At 38.2% G+C, this 22,602-nt stretch overlaps 1 protein-coding gene across 6 annotated transcripts in view; it reads left to right on the forward strand.

The window, feature by feature from the left end:
• The window catches only part of PTPRZ1 (protein tyrosine phosphatase receptor type Z1), a gene marked incomplete at its 5' end in the record, with an annotated part of 175,068 nt that overhangs the window by 51,566 nt on the left and 100,900 nt on the right, over nucleotides 1-22,602 (forward strand). For all 6 annotated transcript variants that reach the window (XM_080818033.1, XM_080818034.1, XM_080818035.1 and 3 more), the window contains one exon: nucleotides 4,532-4,597. In XM_080818033.1, coding sequence (XP_080674159.1) covers nucleotides 4,532-4,597 — 66 coding nt within the window. The remainder of the gene's footprint in view (nucleotides 1-4,531; nucleotides 4,598-22,602) is intronic.

Here is a 22,602-nt window from a genome sequence, read left to right on the forward strand (position 1 = left end):
AGGCATTTTTATAATTCAAAATTTTTAAATTTTTTTGTTTTTTAATTTTTTTGAATTTTAGGGAGTCACCAGGTCCAACAAGGGGCTTGAACACACAACCCTGAGATCGAGAGTCACGTGCTCCACCGGCTGAACCAGCTAGCAGCCCCTGTAATTCAAAATATTTATAATGATATTTTTAGTAGGAAGTGAGCATCCAGATTTTTTTTGCTGTTGTTTTAAAAAGAACTTGAGCAAAAAAAGAAAAGAAAAGAAAAAAGTAGGTTAATCTTCATCTTCTATGTGGTAGACTTTGATTTCCATTATCTGAATGTAAGGAAAAATAAAGGACACACACACACACATATTTGCATATCTGTAGGTGCTTAAGGTAGAAATAAGATGGAATATGTTCAAACAGGAACATTCAAGGGTGCCTGAGATTTCTTCTAATTTTGGTAGCAGGTCAAAAGGCCACTTCATGAAGAATATTTTTTCAGAACAAATTTTAGGGTAGCCTTAAGAAATTTAATAATGTATATTTGCTTGTACATTGCACGTACAATTCATTCCTGAAATTTCTTTCTGAATTTTTTTCACTACAAAACACTCACACCAGAACAGACCTGGCAAATACTTTTAAATTGAAAGAAACAAAACATGAAAGTGAATGAAACTAAAACTCACAGGAACCACAAAAAACATTCTATATTTCATCATTTTAATTGATTTAAAAACATGTAAGTACTTTGATAGTTTTATTTTATATAGGATTTACTGGTTTTCAGAGTATATAATACAACAACAAAAAAGTGAAGCTAGCTTCTTTTTTCTTGTTCATTGAAGCTATCACATCTCATCTATCAGACCTCTAAGTAGAATTTTAAAAGTGGGGTACTCTCTCACGCCCAAGGACTATGTAATTAGCATATGAATGTGCAACGGATTGTTTGAAGTAACAATTAAGGGAACAATACATAAAGGAATTGAAGAGAGCTACCAACACCTGGGAATCCTGTATTGAATAAAGCTTTCTTAATGTAAGTAATTAAAAACCAAGGACAAATGCTCATTGTGTAGCGATAAAGCCCTACAAGGAAAGCTAAAATCTGCTGATATTTTGCTGTCATCTTTTAGACCAAATCATTAAAACAAGAGCTTACTGTTTTATTTATTTCAATGGATTAGTTGTTAAATGTAGGTTTTGATCTTCAAAATGCATTTGTATGACAAAAATGTCTTGCTTTTAAAAAATATTTATATTTAAAATATATAGTAAGTGACAATACATGTTTTCCTTCTGGCCAGTGCAAAATTTCAGAGGAACATTTCAACTGACAGCCAGGTCAAAAAATGTGTAATCAATTCTCTGTAATTTATTTGTTCAATTAATTTCTTCTGGCTAAAATCTGGGCCACTGTATTGTTTTGTTTTACTCTGTTTTTCTTGAAAGCATACATATTATAAGGGTTCCTCTTCGGGCAAAGCACCTTAAAAGAGTAACCAATAGGTCAAGATTGTCAGGGATCCTTCATATTGGGGAAGGCTCCCCGAAGCAGGATGCAGGAATCATCCCTTATTGCTTCCACTTGCCACTTACTAGCTGTACAAACCATCTACATTTTGGCTGCATAAATTACCTTATCTCTAGGAATTATTTTTTTGTAGACTGTTAAAGTCTCAGTCAAATGACCTTTGAGCCCTCTCTAACATCTAATTGTGTATATTTCTTGATCATGAAGAAACACTTGCTCCCAGAATTTAACCTTAAATGATTATCATTTTATGTGACAACTGTATTTGAAAAGTAAATTATGAACCTAATATTACTTTTTAAGTAGAAAAACAAACATAGGCTTCAATATTAATAGTGTTATTCATAGGGGCGCCTGGGTGGCTCAGTGGGTTAAAGCCTCTGCCTTTGGCTCAGGTCATGATCTCAGGATCCTGGGATCGAGCCCCGCATTGGGCTCTCTGCTCAGCGGGGAGCCTGCTTCCTCCTCTCTCTCTGCCTGCCTCTCTGCCTACTTGTGATCTCTGTCAAATGAATAAACAAATAAAATCTTTTTTAAAAATAGTATTATTCATAATAGCCAAAAAGAAGAAACAACCCACGTATCCATCAGTTGATGAATGGACAAATAAAATGTGGTATATCCATTGTCAAAACAGAAATTTCACTGGAGAAAATTAAACAAGAGGGACGCTTTATTCAGGGTTGTTGCAATGAGGAGAGAAGACAGAACCAAGTCAGAACTCAACTTTGATGAAGTAGAGGGGTAAATTTTTTGAGGGGTGATGTTGAGCCTCCATGAAACAGTAAGGCATGATATTAGAAGGAGGTCATTTGTTTGCTAATTGGCTTTAACCAAAGGAAAAATAAACTCGTATCTTCATTACAGGAGATAGTTTTTGCACCTTGGAGTAAGGCACCCTACCAGAATAAAGGTCCTACCCTTTCACAGAAACTGGGAGATAAGGGTCCTATTTCCTTTCAAAGAGATGGTTCCCATGTCCTTGAGTAGTACATTTCTGGTTCTAAAACTGGCATGTGGCTATTTTAAAAAGATTTACATCTCAAAGGGGCAGAGAAGGGATTTACAATTATAAGTTTTCTAAACTAAATGCTCTGAGGAAAGGGGGACCAGGGGCCTAGAGTCAGGAAGAAGCCTGTCCAAAGTTTAATCAAGCTGAAGAAAATGTTAGGACCATCTTGGTTACCATACAATGAAGTACTATTAGGCAATCAGAAAGGATGAATTCCTTATATATGCTACAGCATGGATGAACCTTGAAAACATTAATTGTGCTAAATTTAAGAAGCCAGTCACAAAAGGCCATGTTGTGTAATCCTGTTTATATGAAATGTCTAGAATATCCAATCTGTAGAACCAAAGTAGATAGTGGTTGTCTAGACCGGTAGGACATGGGGTGGGATTGGGGATGGCTTGGGGCAGCTGAAGGTTGTGGAGTTTCTCATGGGGGTGATGAAGATGTCCTAAAATTGTGGTGATGATTGCCTAAGTCTGTGAACATACCGAAAAACATTAAATTGTATACTTTAATGGGAGAGTTGTATGATGTGTAAATTGTATTTCAATAAAGCTGTTATAAAAATAAATATATGCTATAATGTGCTATACGGGCAATAGAATATTTACCTATATTTATGAACAAAGTTTTACAACAAAAAGAAAATCCTTATTACTTAAAAGTGAGTTTTGGTTTTGAATGATCTGTAGATTCAGGATATGTATTCTGATAGCAGATCTGCTTTCTAGCTTTTATGAAATAGTTTAGCAGTTATTTATTATCATGCTGTACTAATCAGCGAGTATATAACACGGGTGAACAGAAAATAATTTCTGCAGTGTCCTTGGATATTTGCATTCCTGAAATTGAGAATTACCAGTACAGAGGAAAGCAACCCTGTAGCAAGAATAAGAAGAAATAGAGTTTCTTTTCCCAAATGATGAGGGAGATCATACCTATATTTAAATATAGGTATAGCACGATCTAGTTTAAAATGCTTGTATTCAAATGAAAGCTGTATTGACAGGAACTCCATTTATGAATGAGTAATGTTCCACACCTTTATTTGTAAACTAGCTAGTTATTCTGCAGCCTTTTCTACAGAATGTTTTGTCAACAGTGATCAGGTTTTAAATCTAGCTCACAAAGATTTATTTTGCCACAGTGTAGCTGAACTGGAGTGGTAATTTTAGTACAGCCTGGATTAACAGGCAATGGCACAAAAAGGATGACAAATTATCACATCCCAATTTCTTGAGTGTGGGTGTGGCTCCTGGCAAAATTTTGAATTATGCAGAGTAAAACTTTGGCTTCCATCCATTTTCCTTTCTGTCTCACTTGCCCCATGTTCTTGATCTAGAATCACTCTCTTGGGGTCCTGAGGCATCCACTTTTATGATGCCTACACTCCCCACTGTATTAACCTCACTTGGGCATCTGGATTCCTCTAAGAGACAAAGTCACCTACGTGGTTTAACACAGCCCTTCTCCCAGCCAGCATTTACACATTTAAATTCTCATTTTCTCAAAGTCACTAATTTCACTTTTTGGCAAAAGGAAACAAATTTTGAAAACATCTGGGTATCCTAGATGCACTGATGGCTCAAACTTGGTTTGTAAACTTTAAAGTATCTCTAATCAACAGGATCTCAGATATTTGACTTAGGGAATGCTGTAAGAAAAATTTAGAGATAGGACAGATGATTCTTTCTGACCCACCTTTCTTTGGGATTAACCCCCTCTAGTCTGCTCCTGCTTTACTCAGAATATTTGCTTTGTCCCCACCTCAATTTCAGGATTTTTTAAATGTGTCCCTTAAAATTTATACTAACTATGAGAACAGGAACAACAGAGACTATAATAATGGTGGTTGGCATTGAGAGAAGTCATTGGGAAGGTGACATGGGAGGTAGTAATTGAGGAGCATCTGTGGTATGAATGATTTGGGCATCTGATGTATTTTTAATTTGGACACATATAGTTTTCTACACATTGATCAATTGATTTTTCTTGGTTGTAGATTGGGCTTATGGATACTACAGACAACAAAGAAAACTTGTTGAAGAGATTGGCTGGTCCTATACAGGTAAACATTTCATATGTTGAGATTCAATAGAAAATTTTATTGTTTGGGTATCTTTTTATGTGTAAAAGAGGACTTTGTAATTCAACACAACATTTTTACTTAGCTTCATGGATATTCAGTTCAATTAATGAATAAAAATGTATTATAGACAAAATGATTTCTAGTAGACCTTCCATTCTTAGCAAATTTGGTAGTGTAGAGCATACTGGGGTCAGACGTAGCTGGATCTAAATCCCACATCAACACTGGCCTAACCTCCTTGGGAAATATACATAACCTACCTGAGGCTCAGTGTTTCCCATCTGTGAAATAGAGGATTGTTCAGAGCATTAAATGAGATCAATGAAGTTGACACAGTGCCTTCTTATCAATACAAAGCTCTCAATAAATGTTACTTGCCGTTGCTGTTATGATCACAGTAGTGGTTGTGTTCATTCATTTAACAAATACTGATGAGACTCTTGTTCTCCACAGGGCTTCCTTCTAAATTATTTTTGCTGAATTAATTGGAAATCAGGGTCCAAAATGATTTTTGTATGATTGCCAAACTTGGTTAAGAGCATCACGAATCTCTGAAGTTGGCCTAAAATGGCTACAGTCAAGAATTAGGACGGGAGAGGGATGCCTGGGTGGCTCAGTCGGTTAAGCGTCTGCCTTTGGCTCAGGTCATGATCCCAGTGTCCTGGGATCGAGTCCCACATCGGGCTCCTTGCTCCACAGGGAGCCTGCTTCTCCCTCTGCTTCTGCCTGCCACTCTACCTGTACTCTATCTCTCTGACAAGTAAATAAATAAAATCTTTAAAAAAAAAAAAAAAAGAATTAGGGTAGGAGAGGAGAAGCTCTAGGCCTGATGAGAGGAGCCCAAGGCAATCTAGATGGCCTGTGACAGGCCTGGTGACCTTATGAAACAGAGTTGGGTATTCATTAGAAATACGATTGGGCTGATGTGACGGGATTACAGGGGCTTTAATTTGAGCCTAGCCAACTTGGACTTTATTTTACAAATGAAGGGCAGCTGCACAATGGATTTAGTAGATAAGCATGCATTTCTTTTCTTTCTTTTTTAATTCTTGCTTTAAAAGTAGTGAATGTTGGGGCACCTGGGTGGCTCAGTTGGTTCATTGTCCAATTCTTGATTTCTGCTCAGGTCTTGATCCCAGGGTTATGAGTTCAAGCCCTATGCTGCACAGAATGCCTACTTTAAAAAAAAAAAAAAAGTAGTAAATATTCACTGTGGAAAATTTAGAAAACACAAGCATAAATAAATAAATAAATAAATAAATAATCACTATTCATTCCAGGGATATTCACTTAAAGAAAAAAGGAATATTCCTTTCAGGCCAGTTTTTATTGCATTATGTTTATATATTTTATATATAGAATTATGTATCCACTCTACTCTAGAAATTATTTTGAACATTTCCTCATTTCAATGATGATTCCTAATGGTTATAATCCTTAAGGTATGCCTAATATTCCATTGAATAAATGTTTTATTTTTGAGCATCTATATTTTTAGATATTTAAGCTATGATAAACAATGACAAATGGATGAATAGTTAGATGTGTGTTATTTGCATGTTTCATACATATTATTTTAATTTTTATTGTTTATTAGAGAATCTTTGATAGGCACTTACTAAGCAGAAAAAAAAATAAATGCTTTCAACATTCTTGATACTATGGTTTAATTGCATTTTAGAGAGATTATACTAAGTCAGTGGCTGCCCCACTGAATACTAACCAGGATTTAATGATTTTCATTTTGAAAATCTTCACTAATTTGATAGGTTAAAAATGACACTTTGTTTTAATTTGTTCTGATTGATTATCATTGAAATGGCAAATTTTGTATACTTTTATATACAATATAAATAATATTTATAATAAAATATAATTATAAGTGTTATATATATATCATATATACTTTGTAACTTTCTATCTGACAAGTATAACCTGTTTTGTATTTCTTTTTATCCAAAATAGAAATTCTAGTATTTTATAGGAGTTACAGCTAATTTTTGCCCCCCAGTAACTACAAGAATCATATTAGTTAAGACTCTGAAGGCTTGGAGTTCATGCCTAACCTTGGAGGATGGCATCACAATGGCCAGCACCGCGGTTCTTCTGGAAATTACTTGCTGTTGTCACCATCTAGGCATTATTTATGCATCTTCCATTCTCCCCAAACCTAGAACTAGAAAGTGGAGGACCTGTAGCCTAGAAAGAGGGAGGGTTAGAGTTCTCACCACCCCAAGCAAGGGCCCACATATGGAGTAGTAGTGGCATGTATTTTTTGGCAGCCCTGTCTCCTTGAGCTGCTGGATGTGCCCCATCAGGTCAGGAGAAGACAGCAGTCTTCCAAGTGGGTTTAGGCACATGCTGTTGAGTATATCCTATCATCTTAGGAGGAAGCCACAGGGCTCTTCCTTTTAATGGACCAACTGTGTACGGACATGATGCTTCTGGAGCAAACAGGATTTCGTGGATGGGTGTGCATAAACAATGCACAATTCTTTGCTTCATCATCAAGTTCATCCTCCTACTCATAACTTGGGGCCTCCTGGCTTTAGCTCCTTTAGGGGACAGTCTAGTGATCAAAGGAATGGACTCATTAAGAAGTGTCATTTGGTGGTGGGGGAGGGGGTGGAGATTGTAGGTCTCAAGAGGGGATATTCCAGAACGGAGGTGGGGGTGGAAGCTTGTCAGAATTTTAAAGAATGGATTGCCTTCCTTACATTGGTGCTTCTTGTTGGGTTGGAAGATTATCTGTTCCTAGAATATTTGAGGATCCTAGGAAGAGACTAGAAAGAGTTTCAGGTGAGGACATTTTACAACTGCTTAGCTCAAAGTGAGTATGGATGAATTATTTTGTCTGAATTCTTAGAGTGTCAAAAAGAAAACAAATGAAAGCCATTATCCAAATGAACACATCTCTTCTAAGCAGATCACAAGAAAACCAGGCATTAAAAATGTGGATTCTTTGCCATAAATTTAATATCTCTTTTTATTTTTTAATACAAGTCGTCAAAGCTTGATAGTATTTTTTCTTTCTATACTTATTATTCCACCTAGAAAATGAAAAACCATATTAACTGCATAAAATTTCAGGATAAATTAGTTTTAAAATTCTTTTTTTATTTTATTTAATTAATTTATTTTTGAAGATTTTATTTATTTATTTGAGAGAGATAGTGAGAGAGAGAGCATGAGCAGAGGGGTAGGAGCAGAGGGAGAGGGAGAAGCAGACTCCCTGTTGAGCAGGGAGCCCAATGCAGGGCTCGATCCCAGGACCCCAAGGTCATGACCTAAGCTGAAGGCAGACACTTAACCGACTGGTTTTAAGATTCTTAAATTTAAGTAATTTTATGAATGGACCAAGTAAGTTGGTTTTGACCACATCTTTGTTCGAGATCTGTTCATAACAGCTTACGTTTTGAGCTCTGTGTTTCTGTCCTTGCAGTATTGTTATCCCTTAAATTTGTCAGATTAGCTGCAATTTCAGAAGGAAGGACTTCCCCTTGAATGTTTGTACATGTATTATTCTATTAATAATAATTACTAAGAAAATCATAACATCTGTCTGTAAGAGAGCTCATGGCTTTATCCTAAGCCATTTAAAAATACACGGCAAATAGCCAACATTATTGAAATGGAATCATTACGGCTAAAGTTGTTTGTGTAGGATTATGCAATTATGTGAAGAAACCATGCAGATCCTTTCTGGCTATTGAAGGGGCAGAGAAACAGTGGCTGGAAGGGGAGGAGAAGGTATTACTCGTTTAGTTGTGTTTTTTAACATAGGCTAAAAACAACTTTTCTATTTGGGACGTATGCTGTAATTATGCTGGGAAATGACAGGGTTGGTAAATACAGCCGACTATCCCATTTTTAAAGTTATTACAGGAAGGTGAGCAAGGTTTGTTTGTCAGCTGCTATAAGAGAGTGAATTATAAATCTGGGAATGTCAGCACTAAAATCTTGTTCTTTCCATAGTAACTGCATTTAATTTAAGGATTTCAGAAAATGAATTTCCTTCTTCCTATTAACCTTAAATTTTCTGTGACAATGCCTAAAAAAAGACAGTTCAGTGAAAAAGAAAATGAGTCACTTGGTTTTTCTTTTCCTTTTTTCTTTTTTCTTTTTCGAGATCATGGTCACATAGCCCGCAATTATATGAGATGCTAAAATTTGCCGGAGGATGGGCAAAATGGGGGAAGGGGAGTGGGAGATACCGGCCTCCTGGTATGGATGAATAAGTCACAGGGATGAAAGGTACAGCACAGGGGATATAGTCAATGGTTTGTAATAGCATTATATGGTGAGGGATGGTAGCTACATTTGCGGTGAGCTTAGTATAATGTACACAGTTGTCAAATCACTGTGTTGTACATTTAGAACTAAAGGAATCTTTTCTTTCAGTCATACTCAAAGGCAATGCATTTGCCTTCTGTTTGTGATGTTAGACCTTTGTCACTTCAAGCAGTAAGATCATCTCAAATGGATGGACTTCTACCACTTCGTCCTAGAAGTAGTCACTATTAAAATAGAGTCTCTAGTTCCTGGACCTTAAAAAATATTTTGTTGTTTCCTCTCCAACATACTTTAAAGCAAATTGAAATTGAAAATTTTATATTGATACATCTCAAGTGTTCTTAAACCTAGACACCTTTAAAACTTGAGCTGAAGAGTTGCGTTGGATGAAAGCAGGAAAGGACACTCAGGAGTCACTATAAGACGCTGGGCTGAATATACCAAAGTGGAAGAGGCTTTAAATACTGAATTTATTCTGTTTCCTGAAACAGACTATTCTGTCTAAATAGTATTTCCATTCCGAGAAGTATATAGACTAGAAGATACTACTTCTGGAAAACAAAAGAGCCATAATATAAGGTGGTGTATAATGTGATTAGATGTTTGGCATTTATTTTTGGATATAGTTAGGCTCAGTGTTTTAGTTCTCTCTCTCTTTTTAAGATTTTATTTATTTATTTGAGAGAGAGAGTGAAAGAGACAGAGGGCGCTTGAGTGCGCATGAGAGGAGGGAGTGTCAGAGGGAGAAGCAGGCTCCCCACTGAGCAGGGACTCAATCCTGGGACTCCTGGATCATGACCTGAGCCAAAGGCAGTCGCTTAACCAACTAAGCCACCCAGGCACCCTAGTGTTTTACTTCTCTTAACCCAGAAGAAAGTAGGCCAAATGTAACTTGAAGGAGAATTTGAACCTGTGTCGAATAATGACTGATTTCTGGCTTGTCCGGGCCTTTCTTTACTTCTAGAATCTGAAATATCTTTTTAACATATTACATTTTCCTCTTTGATTCATCACTCCTTATATATTTTTTTAAGATTTTTTTTTGATTTATTCATTTGACAGAGAGAAAGAAAGATCACAAGTAGGCAGAGAGGCAGGCAGAGAGCGGGTGGGGTGGGGGAGAAGCAGGCTCCCTACTGACCAGGGAGCCTGATGTGGGGCTCGAAGCCAGGACCCTGAGATCATGACCTGAGCCGAAGGCAGAGGCTTAACCCACTGAGCCACTCAGGCGCCCCTCATCACTCATTATATTAAACAGTCTGTTCATGTCTCATTTCCAACTTAGGAGTGAAAAAGCGAGTTCCAGAACTCTACCATAGCATTATGTCAGTTCTGTAAAAAATCATGTATTTATATTATTATATGTATTTTTACAAACACAGAAGAAAGGACTGGAAAGAGACACACCAACCTGTTGACATGGGTGACCCCTGAAGAACGGGACTATGGAAGGCCATTGGAGCCGGGAGATTTTCACATCTTATTCTATGCTTTTTGGATTGTGTTAGTTTTTTTTATAAGTTGGTCAAAACCAGTGTTTTCAATGTACTTAGATTAGTTTCTGAGAAGGGCAAGGTAGCTGAACAAGAACCACAGTACTGTGTTGTCAGCAGTCAGAATGTAGGGCCTCTGCTTAGCTGCGTGGAGGTGAGGGGGTGTCACAGACCTCAAACCAGAGCACAGAATGTACTTTGCAGCAGGCTTTCTGGACATCACTAACATCCCAACAGATCAGGCCACACCACCGCTGTGTAGTTCAGTTTTCTTACCAGTAAAAAGCATAGGACATTAGGACTCTGTAGTCCTCTGTAGGACTACAGAGTCCTAATGTCCTAATGTAGGGCTTAATGTCCTTGTACATAAATCAAATACCTGTTTCACATTGTCAGAGGAGATCTCTTTGAGCAAGTTCACTACGAATCCAAGTGATAATGATTTGACAGGGTCTTAATTTGAGCCTAAACAGATTAAACAAGTCTGGGTGTATCTTATAATCTCACAAGAGGATTTAGGAGTTGACTGGCTTGAATGCGTATTAGAGACAGGTATTTCCTATCATCTGTATATTTTTGAAAGTTTAATGAAGATTTTATATTCTGGGCAAACTTTCACTAGGCTAAATGTGGTAAGTAGAGCATGCCTCACTGCAAAAAATTGAATAGAGTTCAGTTAAATGATGTAAAATTCAGAATTTATTTCTATGCAACTTTCACTTAGTATAGAATGGAAAAAAAATACACATGGCTGCAGAATAGCATCACAATTAAATAATCCTTGCTAAATTTATCTAATAGTAAAACTGTATACTCCTGAGTATTTCCCAGCGAGTAAAGCTGAAATTGCCTAGATTCTCTGGGGCAGACTCATAGCCACACCTGCTGACAGCGTCTAGTAGAGTTGAATGTATTGGACGTCATCTAGCAGCTCAGAATGAGAAAAATCTGTTTCTCCTTCTCTCTGTGTGCAGACTTCTGGGCATGTGTCTGGATGTTCACCTTCTCTTTTCTGGACTTCTTTTGCCTCACTCTGTGTTCTCTACTCTGGAGTGCTCTAGTCCATCAAATACATCTTTCAGCAAAGGAAAAGGAAAAGAGAGTACTCTATGGTTCAAAAAAAAAAAAAAAAGAAAAGAAAAGAAAAAAGGCAAGATTAGGCTACGGTTTGTGTTGTCACACAAAGTTCACTTAACTGTTTTCAACTTTTAGGCAAAATGCCATTGCAAATATTTTAAGGTGACCTATGTCACACTTCTCTTCTATGACTTAGTAAAGGCAAAGTGCAAGGCTTACTTAAGGTTTCTTATTTTTTTTCTGTATGGTAATTTTGACTCTTTAAACCAAGGATTTTTAAAGATGAAAAATATGTAAGTGACTCATTTCTTAAATGCAGAAGGATTTTTTTTATTAAATGAACTATATTTTTATGACTGAAGCACAGAATTACAATAATGACCTTGAAATATATTCAGATCCGTTTAAGATTCATTGACTTTATTTCCTTTTTTCTTTGAATGTATCTATATGGCTGTTTCTCTACCCTGCTACCTATGAATCCCAAGTTTCTGTTTTCACCATGAAGTGTGTTTTGTTCAAGTAAGGCACCCCTGGACTGGGCCACGGCTGGCGTGTTTCCTGGCTGGAATGCAGAGAATCTTAGAAGTCCTCTATGGCTTCTGCCATGCCAGCCTGTGAACTGCTGTAGACTGCAAGGAGTTTCTTAACTATCACAGCATATTCTGGGACACTTTTAAAAATATATATATTTTATTTATTTAAAAGAGAGAAACACAGCGAGAGAGGGGAACACAAGCAGAGGGAATGGGAGAAGGAAAAGCAGGCTTCCCGCCAAGCAGGGAGCCCGATGCGGGGCTCAAACCCAGGACCCTGGGATCATGATCTGAGCCGAAGGCAGCCGCCTAGCAACTGAGCCACCCAGGTACCCCTGGGACACTTTTGACAACTGCTCGGAGTCATTGCTCAAACTGTATAAGCCTCAGATTCCATGGAAAGGGAAGGGAACTCAAAGCCTCTTTAGAGCTAGGGTTCAAAAAGTGTCTGATAACCTAGGGAAGGTGGACCAGATGGACACCAGAACCTAAAGAGAGACCATAGGGAGCCCCTGAGAGGCAGTTATCGTGACTGGGGGAGAAACCTGGCAGCAGATGCTGAGAGCAGAGCGATGTCCGGGAGAGCAGGTTCCAGGTTCCGTGTGATGCTCCTGGTTGCTTTGCTGGGCCACTCTCCACCCAGAGCCTCCCTTGCTATTAAATGTCTGTAGTCACTGGGCTGGAAACAGAGGCCAAGCAACTCCATTGCGGGCTCCTTCTCAAAGAGCTTGAAGTGAGACGAGGAGAACCCTGGGGGTTCCCAGGCAGACACCTGGGGCTGATCAGCGAGGTGCAGGCATCCAGTCCAGTCAAGTGACTGCCATGGCCAGGATGGTGACTGATGGTCTGGAGCAAGGAGCAGCAACCTTGGACTTAAAATCAGGTTCTGATCTACATGGACTAAACTTTATTCCCTTAGGGAATGCTATTCAGATCTCTAATCTAACAGAATAACTTGTGGTGACAAATGGAGAAAGAGGAGACCTTACCCGGGCTGAGGACACCAAGCACGACTGGACTTTCTAGATGACTTTCTGATGAGTTTCCCCCAGCGATGAGCTCTATGAAGTCTTGAGTTCTGGGCCATTATCTTAATGAGTATCTAATGTGCCAATTTGGTATATGTTCTCCCCCCAGATGAAAACCACTGCATTTATTTTTGATTATAAGAATAATACATGATGTGGGGCCCCTGGGTGGTTAAGTGGGTCCTGGAATTGAGCCCCACATCTGGCTCTCTGCTCAACAGGGAGCCTGCTTCCCTCCCCCTTTCTCTACCTGCCTTTCTGCCTACTTGTGATCTCTGTCTGTCAAATAAATAAAATCTTTAAAAAAAAAAAAAGAATAATACATGGTCATTTAAGGAAATATCATATATATGTAATTTATATAAAAAATATAGAAAATATATATAAAAATTTATATAAAATACACATTGACTTACTTACATATAAATATTTAAAATACATGAATATATATACATATATATTCACAAACATAAATATAATGTCAATATAACAAATATAACAAATACATATATGAATATTTTTAAATGTATTTGTGTGAATATATTAAACATACAAATATTTTAATTTAGGTAAATATAGATTTTAGATAGATAGGTAGCTGGAATTTCATCCTTCAGAGATAACTGTTATTAATGTCTTCTGTTGGGGAAATATAATTAAAAACAAAATCCCCCAACCCACAAATGTTCTTTTTGAAGATAGTAGAGAAAGAAAACAGTTTTATTATTGAATAAGCATTAAACCAGAATGTGATACACGTTAAGACAGTCCACTAAGAGATTGCAGAAACAAAAGGCATCTCACCCCCTTATATAGCCAACCAGATACAACCCATTATATACATGTTTTCCAGATAAACAATGACTGTTCTACAAGGAGAGACTTGACAGCAACTTTGGTCACACATAGTTCATCCTAATTTTACCTGGTAATTGGAATGGCTACATGGGTTAGCTTACTGGCTTTCCCCGGAGGAAAAGCAAACCTCATATTTTATGATATCAGGTAGCTTTGCAACTTGGAACAAGGCGCCCACCAAAATTAGACTCCTACCTTTCCAAAGAAACTAGGAGATTGGGGTGTTATCTTCCTCCACGTTTACACTTCATCAAAGATGGCTCCCTGGTCCTTGAGAAAGACATTTCCTGGATCATAAAGCTGACAAAAGACATATCAACTTTTCAAAAGGATTTATATATGTTTTAAGGAGAGGCTAAAGTACTTCTTACAGTGATAATTTTCTAAAGTAAATGCTCTAGGAAAAGGAAGGGGAGAAATCTCTTCCTGATATTCAACAAGGAGAATTGTCTCTAATTTTTAATATCTATTTGTCCTTCCTAATTTTATCCTTTCTGACATTATATGGCTTCTTACTATATGTACTGCTCTGTGACCTGCTTTTATCTCAGTAATAGTTTGTGATTAACTTTTTGGTATTGTAACTAAGTCTAAGTAACTAAGTGTAGGGGAAACAGAGAAGGAGGCTCCGACTAGAGCATACTTTATTTTCTTCAGTGTATCTCTATTCCTAAAGCAGACCTCATACGTAAGTGCCCAGTAAAAGGTAGTTTTTACCCAGATTTGTTCAGTCTCACTGGGACACAGAATTAATTTTACCTGGGAGGAACTGTGATTAGTAATAACATAATTTTAGGGAACCAACCCAAATCTTTCTTGCAATAGATAGGGAAACACAAAAAATCAGTATCATGGTGTGAGGTCAGAGAAAGTTCTAGTATATGAGAAATAGCCATTGGAAAACAGGAAAGGCTGTACTTTAAAGCCCTCTCCTACCTGGAAATAGAAGCAATAAGCAGAGCCACCCAGAATCGGCATCAGAGCAAATTCAAAAAGTTGGCATATGCCCAACTAGATCTTCTCTAAACTGGGAATGACTAAGCTAGCTTTTTTTTTTTTAATTTTTTTTTTTAAGATTTATTTATTTATTTATTTGACAGAGATCACAAGTAGGCAGAGAGGCAGGCAGAGAGAGAGAGAGAAGGAAGCAGGCTCCCTGCTAAGCAGAGAGCCCGACGCGGGGCTCGATCCCAGGATCCTGGGATCATGACCTGAGCCGAAGGCAGAGGCTTTAACCCACTGAGCCACCCAGGCATCCCCTAAGATAGCTTTTTTATAAGTGTGTTTCCTGACCTCTCATATTTCATGAGTATCCCTAGAAAAGAAGAGCTGCTTGCAGCGATTTTTTATAGGTAATGTATAGTTTTTCATTTTCAAAACCTAAGAAGTTTGTTCTAGAAGATCAGTTACATTTATGGATATAGTGCACTCCCATATCCTTGAGAAGATTTTTAGGTTTAGTTAAACTGTGTTAGAATGTGAAGGAGTCAGTTTCTTATCACTTCCCTGACTTGCCTCCTACCTGAATGTGACTATATATTCTTCAGTAAAGGAAAATTTAAAGTTTTGAGGTCCTTTCTTTTAATTATCTAATACTGAGATTATAACATGAGCCAAATACCGTGCCAGTCTCTGGGGATGCTGTGAAGAAGGAACAAGCATGCCCAACAACAGTAATTACAAAGGATGATAAATGCCTAGTGGTCGATTGTGGTGACACAAGGTCTAGGAACGCCTACATAGCTTAAGAGGTTCAGAGACAGCTTCCCGAAGAAAGGAATTTGAAATTGAGATAAAGTGTAAGGGGGCTCTAACCCAACATGGGTGAAAGATTATTCCAGGTAAAGGGGCAGCTTTGCTAACCTGTGAGGTGAGAGAAAAATATGTAAACTTCTTCCTGCCTTTATGGACCCAACATGCTTCCTCTGCGCGACTCTGCTTCTTCCTGCCTTTAGACAGAAAACTAGGGGTGTGATGAGACAAAATTCTTAGAACTAATTCCGACTTAGCTGGTATCCATGTCCTATCCAAAATTCTGGGTAATAAAATGTACACCGTATTTTGACTGAGGATGACTTAAATTTTTAGTTATTGACTTATTTGCATTAAGGGATATTAGACAGGATTTTACATCAACATTTTGGTTAATAAACCAAAGAAGAACTAGTGAGAGAGACCAAAAGAGGTAGGTATGAGGAAGGAGAGGTTTTTCAGAATCCAAGTGGGAGGTTCAAGCAGACAAGACTAATCAGCATCATCACACGACCCCACAGGGAATTCTCAGTGAAATAAAGGTTAGAGAACTGACCACATTCTAAGGAAGCAGGTTTCACTGGGGATTCTTCTGCTAGCGTGTCTGATGAAGGACACACTCTAGGGCTGGACTGTCTAAATGCTTGGCTTCAAGTCTGGACTCCATAGATTTTCCCTCCTGTCAGTTTCCCCATCTGTAAAAAGAAATAATAATAGTACCCACCTCAAAAGGCGCAGCAATGATTAAATGAGGTAGTATATACAAAACACTTAAAACAGTGCCTGGCACATGTGAAGGGCTCAAGAAAGGTTTGAAAGTCAGACGAATCTCCTATCGTATCAGAAACTTATTTGATACCAGGTTTATATCCATCACACTGTTACCTTTTTGAGGTACAGTTGTGATGATATTACTCTCCTTTTAAAATCCCTTCCATTGATTCCCCATCATTCATACAGAATGAAAACTGGACTCTTTAGTGTAGCTTATAGTGGCTCTCATGATCTGGTTCCAGCCCACACATCCATCCCCCATAATCTCCTTACCCTTTGCCTGTTGCTATACCAGGCTTTTCTTTATTTTTTTTTAATTTAATTTTTTTTCAGTGATCCAAGATTCATTGTTTATACACCACACCCAATGCTCCATTCAATACTTGCCCTCCTTAATATCCACCACCAGGCTCACCTACCCCCCCCACCACCCTCCCCTCCAAAACCCTCAGTTTGTATCTCAGAGTCCACAGTCTCTCATGGTTCGTCTCCCCCTCCGATTTCCCCCAACTCACTTCTCCTCTCCATCTCCCAATGTCCTCCGTGTTATTCCTTATGCTCCGCAAGTAAGTGAAACCATATGATAATTGACTCTCTCTGCTTGACTTAATTCACTCAGCACAATCTCTTCCAGTCCCGTCCATGTTGATACAAAAGTTGGGTATTCATCCTTTCTGATGGAGGCATAATACTCCATAGTATATATGGACCACATCTTCTTTATCCAAAAGCCGGTCTCTCTAAGTGTTCTTCCCTGTTTTGCCTGAATAACAAACCTCCGTAACCTCCTTCAGGATGTGAAGCCTTCCTGATTACTCTGGCCCCCAGGGCTGGTGGGGATCCATCACTTTTATGAACTATCCCCGTGCCCTCCTCTTGAGTACCTAACACAGGAACATGGGCAGTCAGTGTTTATGGCATGAATGAACAAAGCTGAGAAGACAGAGTTTGCGTTTTGCAAGAAACAGAGAAATGAAGTCACTTGCCCAGAAGCACTAAGTGAGCAGAAGATTTGACACTTGAACCTGGGTCTTGGTTCCCAGCGCTCTTTCTGAGAAGCCCATGGGCGCATCTCATTCCTTTGTTTCAGGGATATGGCTGATAACATAAGCACGACGCTGTTAGATTTTTGAACTTTTGTGTAGATATAAAAAAATGTTGGCCCCAGAGCCATTGTGTTTGATACGGTCTTTTGTGTGTGTGTATGTGTGTGTGTGTGTGTGTGTGTGTGTGTCTTTTCAAGGAATTGTGTCACTCTTCAAGGAATGTTTGAAGAGAAGCCACTCCTGAAAAGTGGGAGCCTTTTATTTCATCTCTTCGCTCGTCCATATCTTCTAGCCTGTCTACACCAAACGTGTGTTTGTTTTATAATCTAGCTGAAGAAAAGAGAGCTTAAATGTCTAATTAATATAACATAAATCTATTTGAATTAATTTTCATTCTACGGGGGTTAACAAGTTGGTTTGCACTACAGGAAGTCTTCTCACCCTTCGTATTTCCTCGCTCTGTACAGGTCTAATGGTTTATGTATCCAAGGGGCCTATATATCTATGTGACCATAGTAGGTGAACTTCTTTCCTTTGTCTTCTTTACATTATCAGTAATATCAGAAATACTGTTAGTCGTCTGTACCCTGAAAGGGAAGATAAATTATAATTCATGTGGAAATAGAATGATACTGCCTTAGAAAAATGGTCATACGATTGTACATTTGCATTTCCCCTGGACTCACCTAGCCAGGGTTCCACGGACGGCGCTTAAAGGATCACGCTACTTGAGTTTCTTCTCTGTTATGGCACATAATTTTCATTTCACAATCTGGAATCATTATTCCCGTTCAGTGAGAATCGATTTCTCATAGTTGACTGTCTGAATCCCTGCCAGCTCGGTCTCATTTTCTACATCATTTACCAGAAAGTATAGTTTTTTTGTTTTGCTTTTTAAGTCAGAACAATTATGCAGGTAACCTGTAGCCTTGATATGCCCTCCAAATTCTCTTCAGAGCTGTCGCCCACCCCTAGAGCTCAAATTCTTCTCCCAGTTGATCTGCGATGTTGCTGACCTGTAGATCAAAGTATTCCCCACCCCACTGCACCATTTTCTAAGTGAGTCTCAATGGACATGAAAGAGCTCATTCTCTTTTGAAAGGAGAACAGTTCAGTTCGTCTTTAGAGAACAGCCTCCATTGTTTCCTTTTAGCAGAATAATTACATCTCTAATTTCTGTGGAGATAATGAAGAAAGAACACATCCCAGTTTGGGATGTGTTTATGCGGCTTCAGAGTAGATGAGAAGAGAAGGTTCTATAACTTTTAAGTATGATCTTTTACCCCCCAAAATGTGCACGTTTCAGGAAATTACAAGAAGTCTCCTACTCCTTCCATTTATGGTGATTGCTTTTTCATGTTTAAGCATGAGAAAGAAGGCTGGATTTAAAATAGAATCTAAGCCCTATTGACGTGTTTTTATGCCATCAACATTTTTAAAAGTAAATTGAGTAGAAAATTAAGTTCTGGCATATTGTGCAAATTCCTCTAATGCATCTGGCCTTTGTTTAATCATTTATGAATTATCACTGCAAGAGAGTTATATAGATTAGATACCACAGAGATCTAAGGAACTATATTTATTTGATCCTAATTAATATTTGGCCTTAAGTAGACAATCACACCACTTTCCAATTTCCTAATGTTAAGCAATTAAACAGCAAGCAGCTGTTGGCCAGATAAATGTTAAACTTTGCCAGATATATGCAAGTTTTTCACCACATCTGGACTATAGTAGGATTAGTTACAAGACATGTTGAAAATTCACATACCTTAGATTGTATGTTATAGATAATCATTGAAAAATTATGTTTCCCAGTGTTAAAGATTCGTGCTAAGTTATCACAGATAGTTCTTTAGTGCATGTTTGCTCACAGTTTATGAACATACGTCAAGTAAAAATAACTTTTGTAACAATAAAGTGCTGGATTAGTAAGGAATTCTATTTTCTTCATGGGAGTGCTTCTAAGCCTTTACATTTTGCTCCTTTGAAAATGAAATCACCAAGAAGCAATTGCAACAGTGAGGAGTAAAGGGAACATTAAGTGTTGACGGTCTGTAATCTAGAACAGTGGTTTCTAAACTTTGGTGTGCATCAGAATTACCTGGAGAGCTTACTAAAATAAGATTGCTGGGTCTGGCTTGCAGGATTTCTGATTCAGTAACTCCAAGGCGGAGGCTACAGATTGAATATCTAGCAAATTCCCAGGTGATCCTGGGGCTGCTGGTTTGGGAGCTCTCACTTTAGGGTGTCCAGAATCTACCCCAGTCTCTCCTTACAGTGCTTTAATTTGTGGAGTGAATGGAGGAATGATCAGAGTCAGAAAGAGAAAGCATATACTTGAACAAATTAATATTTGTGAAAGCGCTTTAGTTTTCCAGCTGTGATGCGTTGATGCAAAATGTAATGGCTTCCATTCAGGGTATAGTCATGTTACATAATAGTGCTAGTTTCAAAACCCACTATCTGAATCAGCAAAGACATGAGGTCATTGAACAACCGTGAATACAGCTTCCATTACTTTGCTCATCTAGACAGGGGCCCCTTTCCCTGCATAGGGAAGTTCCTGGCCTACGTGGGTCCGCAGGGAATCCCTCACTAGTGAGTCTGGATGCAAGCTCTCTTCACCTTGAATTATTCTAGACACCTTCATCTCTAGCAATTTCCAAGGGACATTCTTTCTCGTAACCTTTTAATTTTTCTTGACCTGGTTCCCAAAGGTCCTGGGTCCTGGTGATAACAAGATTGTATTATCAGTTCTTCTGTCTTTCCTTCTTTCTTGTTTTCTTTCTCTCTTTCTTGTTTTCTTGTTTCCAAATTCCAGTGTTCTAGCCCTCCTAAACTCTCTTGTTAATAATGACTTTCTCCACATTTTTTTGGCTGTTGGTAATATAAATGAGTCTTACCTTCAAAACTGTTAAAGTAGGATAGAAATATTTCTGAACTTCTTTTTAGTAAAGGTTGTTATTCATTCATTTTTCTTTTTTCTCTTCTTTTCTTTCTCTCTCTCGCTCTCTCAAATATAAATCTTTAAAAAAAATAATAAAGTCTAATGTGTGGCTCACCCTGCCCATGACAATTTCATCTCCCAGTACTTGTTCTCAAATCCTGTTTTTCTGGCTGATGAACTTCACTCTGGTACGTTAATAGGAACTCATGCGTTCATGAAAGGGTTCAGGGAAGATGTTTACCCTTCAGATTACCTTTATAGGTAGAATCCTTAGAAGAATAATTTCATGAGAATTTCAGGCAATGTGTCAGTTTGTGAAAGGGATAATTTTGGTTAGCAAGCCTTTTTGTGCCCATCAAATCATACCAGATAAAAGAATAGTTTCATTTTTTTCCGACAAGATTGGACATTTTGCTTGTTATTTCATGCTTGAGTGGCCTTCTAGAAGCCATAAATCAAAGAAGTTATTACTGCCTTATAGTTTCTCTAACATTTGTCACTCTTTTAATGTGATGAGATTTCTATAGTGAGATTAAAAATATAGGTGTGGAAAGATGTTAATTGAAGTTTGGGTTTCGATGAGGAAAATTGTAATCAGTCAAAATGTCGAAGACTAGAAGAGGGGGTGACCATACTGTGTGCGTGTGTGTGTGTGTGTGTGTGTGTGTGTATTTGTAAGATAAGTTACAGTAGATTGTTCTTTGGAAACCATGCAGCCACTTTAAAAAAATGTGGCAGTGATCTCAGAGACATTAGTACTTAGAGACAACAAGTACATCATATTGACATACTTAATATGATCTCATTTATCTAGAAAAATAAGAAAAATGATTGTAGGTATATACACACCTATCGCAATATAAGTGCATGGGCAAAGATCTGGAACTCTTCATTTCTTCTTTCCTTCATTTCCCTTCCATGTGAATATTTCTGTCTTAAAGCCATCAGGAGAACAAGCAGAACAAATGCCTTTGGCCGTGGAATGGGCAGTGATGGCCCAGAGCCAGGTGCCAGACTCCAGGCATGATGAAGAAGGCTCCCACAAAGGAGGACTGGCCAGGGCGGAGTGTAATATGGGAGGGCTACTTGGTGTGAGATGTGGGAACCCACATAGGGTGAGGAAAGTGTCATCTGGGGTGGTGGCTTGGCATTAATGGGATATTCCATGACATGGAGGTAGGCGGATGTCCACACTAAGGGTGGCTTGTGGTAGAATGTCAGAGCAAGGTCACGTTTAGAAGGGCTTGAGGGGGAGCCCTGCGTGGGTGTCAGAACCTGACAATGGAGGTGAAGGCAGCTCCACAGAGGCACCATCCTTGCAAATGGTTCAAGAAAAAGAAAATTGCTTTCTGTACTTGAACCTTTTCTGTTAAGTTTAAAATTATTTCAAAAAAAAAAAAAAGTTATACAACCAGTTAATAGGACTTAACTTGTAAAAGAGGTAGAGGTGCTAGGAAGTTCATAGGTGTTGTCTACCTTGGATTCAGCTGCCTTTGTTTTGGTAACTCCAAATATATATGTATATATATATATATTTCTGAGCTGAACAACATTATCCCATAGGTAGAGACATCTCTGTACCCCTATTCAGCAGGAAGAGATATAGAAGTTAAGACCTTCCAGTCTCGAGGACCTTAAAGATGTACAGGTCAGAATTGTTCAGGGGGGGAATGATGAGAAGAACAGACAAAAGGAAAAGTAGCTAAAATTTAACTCCCTTACAACTTGCAGCCCATTCACAAATACTTAAGACAGGCAGAGTATGACCTTCCTCCCCAAATTCCCAACTGTCTAAATGTTAATGCTTTGCTAGAGGCAAAAAGCAGTCTTAGCTTGACAATAGCCAGGCCCCTAGGATCCTGTGAGTCTCCTTTAACATAGAAAAATCCTTTTGGAAACTTCCTTTGTCTCTGCCCCTCCCAACTTAAAAGTTCCTTTCTGCCCCCTGGCCCTGTCCCCCATGCTTTAAGAAAAACACGTTTTTGTACCAGGAAGAAAATAAAGAATAAAAAGTAAAAGAGGAGTAGCCGGTGAGGAAGTTTAGTTAAAATGGAGGCTTTTGCTGTTTTACTCGTGTTGCTCTTTTCCCTTGAAAATGCATGCAAATTTTAATTGTTTAACAGAAAAGGGAAAAATAATATCATAGAGCCTGCAAATATGTGCCTACCAAAGCAGAA

Source organism: Martes martes (assembly GCF_963455335.1).
Source record: "Martes martes genome assembly, chromosome: 11".
Taxonomy (NCBI): domain Eukaryota; kingdom Metazoa; phylum Chordata; class Mammalia; order Carnivora; family Mustelidae; genus Martes; species Martes martes.